The sequence below is a fragment of the Cydia strobilella genome, chromosome 9 (assembly GCF_947568885.1).
Source record: "Cydia strobilella chromosome 9, ilCydStro3.1, whole genome shotgun sequence".
In the NCBI taxonomy this organism is placed as follows: Eukaryota; Metazoa; Arthropoda; class Insecta; order Lepidoptera; family Tortricidae; genus Cydia; species Cydia strobilella.
In genome coordinates, this window is record NC_086049.1 from 1,699,982 (window position 1) to 1,709,037 (window position 9,056).

The 9,056-nt window shown below is 43.8% G+C and overlaps 2 protein-coding genes across 3 annotated transcripts; both read right to left on the bottom strand.

Annotated features, from left to right (window-relative positions):
* Positions 1 to 172: 172 nt before the first annotated feature.
* On the bottom strand, positions 173 to 8,842 carry LOC134743856 (uncharacterized). Of its 2 annotated transcripts, none has more exons than XM_063677483.1 (9): positions 8,780 to 8,842; positions 8,084 to 8,224; positions 7,677 to 7,748; positions 6,757 to 6,837; positions 5,677 to 5,803; positions 5,171 to 5,357; positions 4,360 to 4,533; positions 3,681 to 3,753; positions 173 to 521 (listed from the first exon to the last, which is right to left on the bottom strand). In XM_063677483.1, exons 1-9 carry the CDS (start codon positions 8,828 to 8,830, stop codon positions 375 to 377), a joined length of 1,053 nt encoding a protein of 350 aa, XP_063533553.1. In that variant the 5' UTR covers positions 8,831 to 8,842; the 3' UTR covers positions 173 to 374. The 2 variants fall into 2 exon arrangements, with proteins under 2 accessions (XP_063533553.1, XP_063533552.1); XM_063677482.1 differs by having other exon boundaries at positions 8,084 to 8,236.
* Positions 863 to 3,105, bottom strand: LOC134744048 (NADH-ubiquinone oxidoreductase 75 kDa subunit, mitochondrial-like). The gene has a single exon (XM_063677708.1). It carries the CDS (start codon positions 3,055 to 3,057, stop codon positions 925 to 927), a length of 2,133 nt encoding a protein of 710 aa, XP_063533778.1. The 5' UTR covers positions 3,058 to 3,105; the 3' UTR covers positions 863 to 924.
* Positions 8,843 to 9,056: the final 214 nt, after the last annotated feature.

Below are 9,056 nucleotides of genomic sequence, written 5' to 3' on the forward strand. Positions count from 1 at the left end.
GGTAGGCCCTCAGATTGTCTAAGTTCGTGAGGATTGAATAATACAAGTGGCTCGTGAACTGTAGACCTCGCGTACAAACATTGCTCTGCCATAAAAAGGTTGAAAGATTGGGGTAACGGAGTCAATAAGGGCATTTTTCGGTGACGACTAATTTAAAACAGTTCAAACTAGCAGGCTCATATCGCAGATCCAACAAATCCCTTTCAACACAATGATGTTGAGTCTCGCGGCTCGCAGTTCCCGTCGCCGCTCCTTCGCGTCTTTCGCCACTAAGGACCAGATGCTCCAAGTTGATTAGGAGCACCTGCATACCAAATAATAATACAAGTAGCTTTATGAGCAGTATAGACATAGGAGTTGGACGATTGGAATATCTATTGGGGATTTTTTAGTGGCTCATATTGCAGATCCGCCAATCCCTTCCCAGCAATGGCGTTGACTCTCGCGGCCCGCAGTTCCCGTCGCCGTTCCTTTACGTCTTTCGCCGCCAGCGCCAGGTTCTCCAGGTTGGTGAGGAGCACCTGCGTAATACAAAATAATACTATACTCTGGCAAGCTACCGTTGTCAGTGGAAAACAACGGCAAATTAGAACGGCAGATTAGCCTACGGCTGTCGGGAATTATCTACTACCCTCGTTTCCAAAATTTAACTTATCCCCCTCGTTACACAATATACCTACTATTTATGAACTTATTTTGTGATGAAATTAGACACACAGATAAATAAAGTAAACCTGAAATTGGGATACATTCAATAGGACAAAATGTTGGACTCGTAAGTGGTTGCTTTCTAAAAATATTTGAAACTTCTCAAATGATCGCAAATAAAAGTAAAAGGGGTTAAAAACATACAACTCAAGTATTTTAAGACTAGTTGTTTATTTATATGTATATTCTTGTTTCATTTACCAAATCCCAACTACATCAGACTTTGTTGTAGGGCATGGTCAGAAACTTGGTAGCTGCCTTCTTGGCTTCTATCATGGTGCACGAATTACTCGAGAAAATATCGGAACAGTAGTAGTCTGGCAGAGTCTTCATGCAAACATCCAATTTTACATTCGTATTTGGCGCGGACACGTTTTTACACGTCGACATAACACAGTCCACGAACAACTTCGGTTCGAAGTTACCCAGGCAGTTGAAGATAGGGCTCAACTGACCCATTCTCACATTCAAACCCGCTATGTCGCTGTAAGACATGCAGAAACCACATACTTCTACAATAGCCCTGATAATCTTCCAATCAACACGAGCCTTTCCGGGAGGAGACACCGCCGGGTACGCGTACTGCGACCTGCATTCCATATTCAGGTATGTGCCCCCGGCTTCCGTATATGCGCAGCCTGGTAACACCACCGACGCACTCTGAGCGCCGCGATCACCTTGAAAACCGATGTAAATGATACTACACGCACCCGGTGGACTCCATTGGTAAAAGACCTCGTCCGCTCCCAGAGAAATAACTACATTTGGATTGACCGTACTCAGCGCCTGCAGCGCATTTGGTTTCCATCCGGCCTCTAAAGCACCAGCAAAACTGGCTTCTTTAGTTATTACGTGTACGACTTGCCAATCCTTAATATTCATATACTTTTTAGCGTACTTGTACACATTAAACATAAGTTGGTAGCTCACAGGCGTACCGAGCTGGGAAACACCTACAAATATCAGGGGTCTCTTTGCACCTTTCAAACAATCCGAATTCAACCCTTGTTCATTGGGTTCTATGTATGTCACATGGTAGTTGTAGTCACATCGTGGTCCGGCTACATAGATATCACATTCGTTGGTCCTGTATGCCTGACGTATCCACGCGTTTAATATGGGAGCTTCAAAACGGGGATTGGTACCGACTAATAGTATTTTGTCTGCGGTTGCTACATCTTTCATATTAATATTCAATCCATAAGCAGCTCTTATATCTGTGTCCGACTCGGTGCAACACATGCTTCGCTCGATGTAAGTATTATCGCAGTCGAGCAAATTGAGAAAATCTTTTGCAACTACCAGGGTTTCCACATTGGTATGGGGACCAGCTATGGCCATCATTTTTTTGGCGTCAGATCGACAAATTATTTTAGCGACCTCACACAATGCTACGTCCCATTCAACGGGTTTTAAACAATTGCCGCATTTAATCATCGGAGTTACTAATCGTTGCATCTCTGTAGAGTCTATGGCCCATCGACCCTTGTCCGACAGCCATTCCTGGTTGATCTCTTCGTGCTCGCGAGGCAACACTCTTATTACTCTATTGTATCTGCTATTAAGTACAATATTTGTTCCAGTAGCATCCGTCACATCGATCGAATTTGTCGTTTTCAATTCCCATGGTCTAGCTTTGAACCTATAAGGTATGGATGTCAACGCTCCAACCGGACACAGATCGATGATGTTACCGGAGAGTTCAGAAAGGAACATTTTGTCAACGTAGGTTCCTACGAGCATGTGGTGTCCGCGACCAGTTGAGCCCAGAACGTCGACCCCGCAGACTTGAGACGCGAAGCGTATGCACCGAGTGCAGTGTATGCAGCGGTTCATCTCAGTATTGATTAGAGGTCCTAAATCTTTGCCTTCGACGGCTCTTTTTCCTGTGAAATGTATTTCGGTGAACCTCGTGCGATCGTTCCCAAACTTCATCGATAGATCTTGGAGATCGCATTCGCCTCCTTGGTCGCAAATTGGGCAGTCGAGAGGATGGTCAGCTAGTAGAAATTCGAGGACACTTTCTTGGGCTTTGAGAGTGACAGCGTTGTTGGTTCGTATCTTCATGTTCTTGCCGACCTGGACAGCGCAGGCTATCTGTGGTTTCCACATGCCTTCCACCGTGACGAGGCACATCCGACAGTTTCCAGCGACCGAGAGTCTCTCGTGGTAGCAGAAGCTTGGCATAGAGATTCCCTGGCTGCGGCAGGCTTGAAGGATGCTGTAGTAACTTGGCACTGACACAGGCTTTCCATTTATAAATATAGGCGTTGTTCCCGTTTGCTGCTTTCTCTTTTGTAGAGTAATAATAATGTTACGCTTCAATAAGTTCCTAGACGTTTTGAGCATTGTTCAAACACGTTAAATTGTGCCTTATAAATTAAGTATAATAATTTAAAATATAAAATCTTGTTGTGTTTACGTTTGATATGTAAAATTGACATAACAGGGAATAATGACACGAACATGACACGCATAAGTATTTTTATTTTATTTTTGACAAGCCTTCATTTTTGTCAATCAAATGTATGTAGAAATGTAGAAGGAATAGTTTAGCTAGGCAGGTTTTATTTGACCATTGTGAAGTTTGATAGAAACCAGCCTTATTATACTACTCTTGGGAAACCAGACTAAATCGTCAGATGACTACCAAAACTCTCTGTAGGTACAGTCGCCATCAGATATATCGGAGCGACCGGGGGCTCAAAAATATCTGAACACGGATTCTAAAACGCCTTGACAACAGAGGCATGTTCAGATATTTGTGAGCACCTTGGCCGCTCCGATATATCTGATGGTGACTGTATCTTGTACTGAGTTTTGGTGGGGTCGTTGCCACCGACGAATTGTGTGCAGTAAATTAAAATGAAATGATTTCAAGAAAAAAATGTTAATTATTGTTAAGTTTAATTATTGGTAACTTAATTACTATGTATTAGGTACCTATAATGTTTATGTAATTATTCACTTACTTGATGAATGGAGTTGATCATTTGCACGAGTGCTTCTTTAAACTGTACAAATATCTCCGTAGCCCTTTGGTACCTGAAAACCAATTCCTAAGTAAGACTTCACGTAACCCGAAAGTATGAGAAAGAAAATAAGTCCAGTACCCGGCGATAAATTTTGCACATCGTAATTTCGGCTTCGTAGTCTGCCATATAGTGGGTTAGGAACGTCAAGGCCTCGAGGCCAGAGGGCCTGCCACGAAAAACGAAAATCGAAATTTAGTTAAGAGTTTAGTTAGACCAAGAAAAGTCTGCAACGATTTTGGCAGCACACGCAGTGCAAACACTTAATACAAACAAACAAAATAACACTATTTTAAACGCCATACTTCTATGAAATTATGACGTATAAAAGAACACTTGCACTGCGTGTGCTATCAAAATCGTTGCAGATTTTTCTTGGTTTAACTCTATCTGCCTCTCAATCGCTCTTAGATATATTGGCGCGATAGAGAGCTGAATAAGCACATTATCGCCTGTACAAAAAGTGGACGCGTAGTATAGCGCTAGTCGCAGAGCGCGAGCGGCAGGCGCTGAGAGTACGCGCCGCGCTCCGCGTTCGAGGCAACAAAAACAAACCTGTACCTACGAATAGTCGACACCCTACAATGGCGGTTTTACAGTAGACACACTATTTACTTACTTATAGTCATGTGACGTATCTGTGAACGCGTAGTCTAGTGCTAGTCGCAGGGCGCGAGCAGCGCGGGGAGCTGCGGGCGCTGAAAGTACGCGCCGCGCTCCGCGCTCGAGGCATCGCGCCTGGACGAATAGTCTGCATGCGTCGGCGCAAGCTGCTGTGCGCTCCCAACCAGTTCTGCGAATGTCAGTTCATAATTAAAATACTAAAAAAAAACAACTACAATACGGAAAAGTTTAGATATTATAGCCGTTTCCCGGCATCCTACTTTTTTTCATTGCATGCAGAATGCACGTACCTATAGTTATCAGCGTCGCGAAGGCGCACGCTGACTGCCGCTAGTGCGTTTAGATACTAAATTTGACTTGACTTAACTTAATATAGGCGAGTTAGTAGGCCATAGAGTGTGTGACACTGACTTGACCACGCCACTAAGCTTCAAACCCGGCAGCACATCGTCCAGCAACCGCACAGCAGCGTGCGCGGAGGCACGCGCTCACAGCCGCCAGCGCGTCTCGCAACCCGCGAGCGCGAGATACTCGTAGCGCGTCTTCTCGTGCATCTTGCTAATAAGTTAGCTATAGAGTAACAGAGTTTATACACTGACTTGCCCACGCCGCTAAGCTTCCAAGCCGGTAGCGCGTCGTCCAGCAACCGCACAGCAGCATGCGCGTATTCGGCCGCGGCGCGTAGACGCGCGCTCACAGCCGCCAGCGCGTCTCGCAGCCCGCGAGCGCGAGATACCTACTCGTAGTGCGTCTTCAAGCATCGTGCTAACAAGTTGGCTATAGAGTAAAAGGGTTTATACACTGACTTGCCCACGCCGCTAAGCTTCCAAGCCGGCAGCGCGTCGTCCAGCAACCGCACAGCAGCATGCGCGTATTCGGCCGCGGCGCGAAGACGCGCGCTGACTGCCGCCAGCGCGTCTCGCAGCCCGCGAGCGCGTGATAGCGCATCTTCGAGCGGCGTGCCGGGACGTAGAGTATTGGCCCAGACGCTATCTGCAGATAACACGTGGTTTTTTTTTTCTTTAGAATTGGTAGGCTAAAATGTCAAGGTGCTTAATAGCCTTAACGGCGACAACCATAGATTGGAGTGTGACACAGCGATCGGACCTTTCTTTCTCACCTATGGTTTTCGCCTTAGCCGATGCCAGTCGCGCCATGTCGTGGCCAGGACGTTAGACTACAGACTTTTGTTTGATTCAAGCACAGGTTCTAAGACAGTTTGAACCATTTAAAACTGGCTTTAACTTAATTGTTCTATTGGAGACTAGCCTGTTCTAAGTACTAATATGACATGAATGAATATAAAATTTACCTAGTAGCTGCTGCAGTTGCGCGTAAAGGGAGCGCGTGCGCAGAATCTGAGCGTGTAGAGTGCGGCGCTCTCGTTGAAGTTCTCCCAGCCGTGTCTGTAGCCAGCTCAGCTCCAGTCGACGCATTTCCTGAACCAAACCCGAAAACCATCAGCTTGTGGCGACCACGTACATTCGTGTGAAGCCACCTTTACAGAAAAACCACGGCAACACTAAGCTGTCATGTAGAGAGAGAGAGATAAAAACCCAGAGCATGGAGACTATATAAAGGAGCCAAATCTCTATGTATGAAAAGTGTCCATCAAAAAACAGTAATTAGGCGGCGCCACCATACACCGAAATACTACCAAAAACAACCTACGTAATTTGGTCGGGTTATTTGTTGGTTCATGTTATACTCATGTGCCAGAGCCTAACTAGCGCCACCGGAGAGATTAGGAACTATTATTTAAAGCTGAAAGCGGTCACTTTTGCAATAATTCTGCCATAAGAGATTGGCATCCTTTCTATACCATCCATAACCCAGAGCATGGAGACTATATCCAAATCTCTATGTATGAAAAGTGTCCATCAAAGCACAGTAATTAGGCGGCGCCACCATACACCGATATACTACCAAAAACAACCTACGTAATTTGGTCGGGTTATTTGTTGCCTTATATGGTTCATGTAATACTCATGTCCCAGAGCCTAACTAGCGCGACCGGAGAGATTAGGAACTATTATTTACAGCTAAAAGCTGGTCACTTTTGCAATAAGAGATTGTCGTCCTTTCTATAACGTCCATAACCCAGAGAATTATATTCTACACGTGTATCTTTAGGTTATAAAACTAATATTATATAAGTTTATGTACGTTACAGTTAATAAACCTTGTATTCTACACAACACGGTCGTTCTTTAATGTTCCGCCATCATCTCACTGCACACCCACAAACTCATCATAGAGCAAGCCTATGCACAGACAATGATAAAGTATGGACATGTCACCATAAACGACCAATTTCTAAAAATAGGACGTTTATATTGACATTTCCACACTGATGTGGAAGTTTTTTTTTAACTGCCTATATTTACTCTACCTTCCGATTAATATTAGCCACGAAGTCTTCATTTTCTGACGCGAGCACCGGACGTCTGTATATGTCCAAGCTGACGAAAACCTAGAACCAAAGAATACCTACTCATAAAAACTTGTAGACGAAAACCCTAAGGGTTAACAACCTATTAATTTTACTACCATTTCCTGGCCTGCCACTTGTATCAAGTAATAAAATAAGAATAGTATGCTGTCAACGTTGTAGGTACTTATAACTATTCCGGGGCTAGTATTAGTAGGTACTGAGCCCATAACCTAATTAAAGTTTAAGTTGCGTTCGCAAAGAACAGATGGCGCTAGTGACACAATGATATTATGTATTTAAGTAACTATTTATAGATAGAAAAGATGACACCATACCTTTGGCCTATACTCGAGTAGATGGCGATACTTTTTGATATTTAACAACTTTAACACATATTAGTAAACGAATAAGGATCAAAGTCAAATAGCGTTCTTAAAGTTTTAATCATCTGTCGAAAGATGGCAGTAAATTTACTGTGACTACAAAATTGACTTTGTCAATACGCCTCTATTTAAAATTCTCTTTGGTTATATACTCATACATAAGGAGTACAAAAAAATACTTCCATATTTATTTCTATACCCACGAAGAAATCTGTTATTTTTGATTAATTTTTGCTTTCCATTCATCTTCCATCCATCCATGTCATACTTCATCTTTTTCGGTTTCGGTGAGTGGGAGCTCGTTAGCACGTGCACATTTCTCGCTTGGCCAGGTGCGACTAAAGGCAAATTGTACAATTTGCCCAGAAGGTAAGCGCTTCAATATTGGAACGCCTATAACATATCTTGAGTTATAATAAATCATTGTAGTGGCACCTAGCTATTATCTAGATTTAACATTCGTTATTTGGTAAGACAATCTATCAATGTAATTACCTGATGAATCGTCTTGGCGTAACTGTCTTTGTTCGTCATCGTAAATGTGGCGTCCTCGAAACTTTTGATTTCCTGAAAGAAAAAAAAATCATAAATAAATGTTTTTGGATAATGTTACACTTTCCCTTTGCTTGCTGCGGGTAAGAACATCCTCTGTTGTAAGTGAATGATCAGTAACATCAGCGTCTCAACTTACCAAAAGCACCGTTGTGACGGAGGTAGTTAAACTACCTCCTTGATAAATCCGAGCTAGTGAAGATGGACGATTTACATGGATGTAGATTAGATTCCCCCACATGTAGGTATTCTGGAAGCCTAGTATGTTGTCACATGTTCGTCGACCCATCGTAAGCGCGATGTAGAAATTGTCTTAACAGATACAATGACATCTAGCGGACAATTCGTACCTCCTGTATGCTAGTAAGTTCGGCGGATACAACAGCAAGCCTGGCGGCGGGGTATGTGCGTTCGCTGCTCGCGATCTCATCGTCGAGCCGCGCAAGTGCCGCCACCAGCGTCTCGCCTTTGACTGCTGATTGCCACGCCATCTGTTGGGGAAACTATATAATGTTTTTGATCAATGATCAAGACTACAGTTGCAAATGGTTATGTGAATGTTACTAGTGTGTAATTTTTCAAGTCGTGTCGGTTTTTGAAGCACATTATTTATTGCACTTATTAGTTTAATGTGCGGCAGTGCGAGTCGGGCTCGCGCACGAAGAGTTCCGTACCATTACGCAAATAAAACGGTGTGAAAATTTCAACTGTCTAGCTACCACGGTTCGTGAGATAAGGCCTGGTGACAGACGGACAGACAGACAGCGAAGTCTTAGTAATAGGGTCCCGTTTTTACCCATTAGGTACGGAACCCTAACCAAGGCGCCTCTCCGTTAATCTTGCAAAGTTCGTACGACCGTGCATGTCCTGGATAATGTTAGGTACGGTGAAGCGATACGATGCGAATGAGGATCTAAATAATGAGTGCACTGTTTTTTTGCGTTGATACAAACGGCGTGCAAATGCACGATATAGGTACTATGTAAGAGGGCTGATAACATTTGTACTGCGTAGTGTAAAAACTGTAAAAATCCAATCCAACTCACTGGTGACGATATGTCCGTGTGAACCTTCGGTGTGGTCGGCACGCAGCCCATGTTAGGACCATCACCCTAATACTGACTACGTAAATGCTATCTTACAAGTATTTACACGAGACTAATGAGTGGGTAAATGTGCCAAGGTCACTATTTGTTTGGCAAATATGCGATCCGCGCACAATAGGGTAGCGGTGTCGGGTGGCACCGAGTGGCTACTATTTAAATAAATAGCCGTTTGGATGTGCGAAGGAGCTTTATTTGATGCGGTATCCACAGTTAACCT

Bases quoted from the DNA above. Each gene is read 5' to 3' on its own strand.
- LOC134744048 (XM_063677708.1), bottom strand. From the start codon at position 3,057: ATGCTCAAAACGTCTAGGAACTTATTGAAGCGTAACATTATTATTACT.
- LOC134743856 (XM_063677482.1), bottom strand. From the start codon at position 8,830: ATGGGCTGCGTGCCGACCACACCGAAGGTTCACACGGACATATCGTCA. The intron at 5,804-6,756 runs GTAGAGTAAATA...GGTTTGGTTCAG, and splicing joins TGGCTAATATTAATCGGAAG to GAAATGCGTCGACTGGAGCT. The intron at 522-3,680 runs GTAAGTGAATAA...TGTATTACGCAG, and splicing joins TGATCAACTCCATTCATCAA to GTGCTCCTCACCAACCTGGA.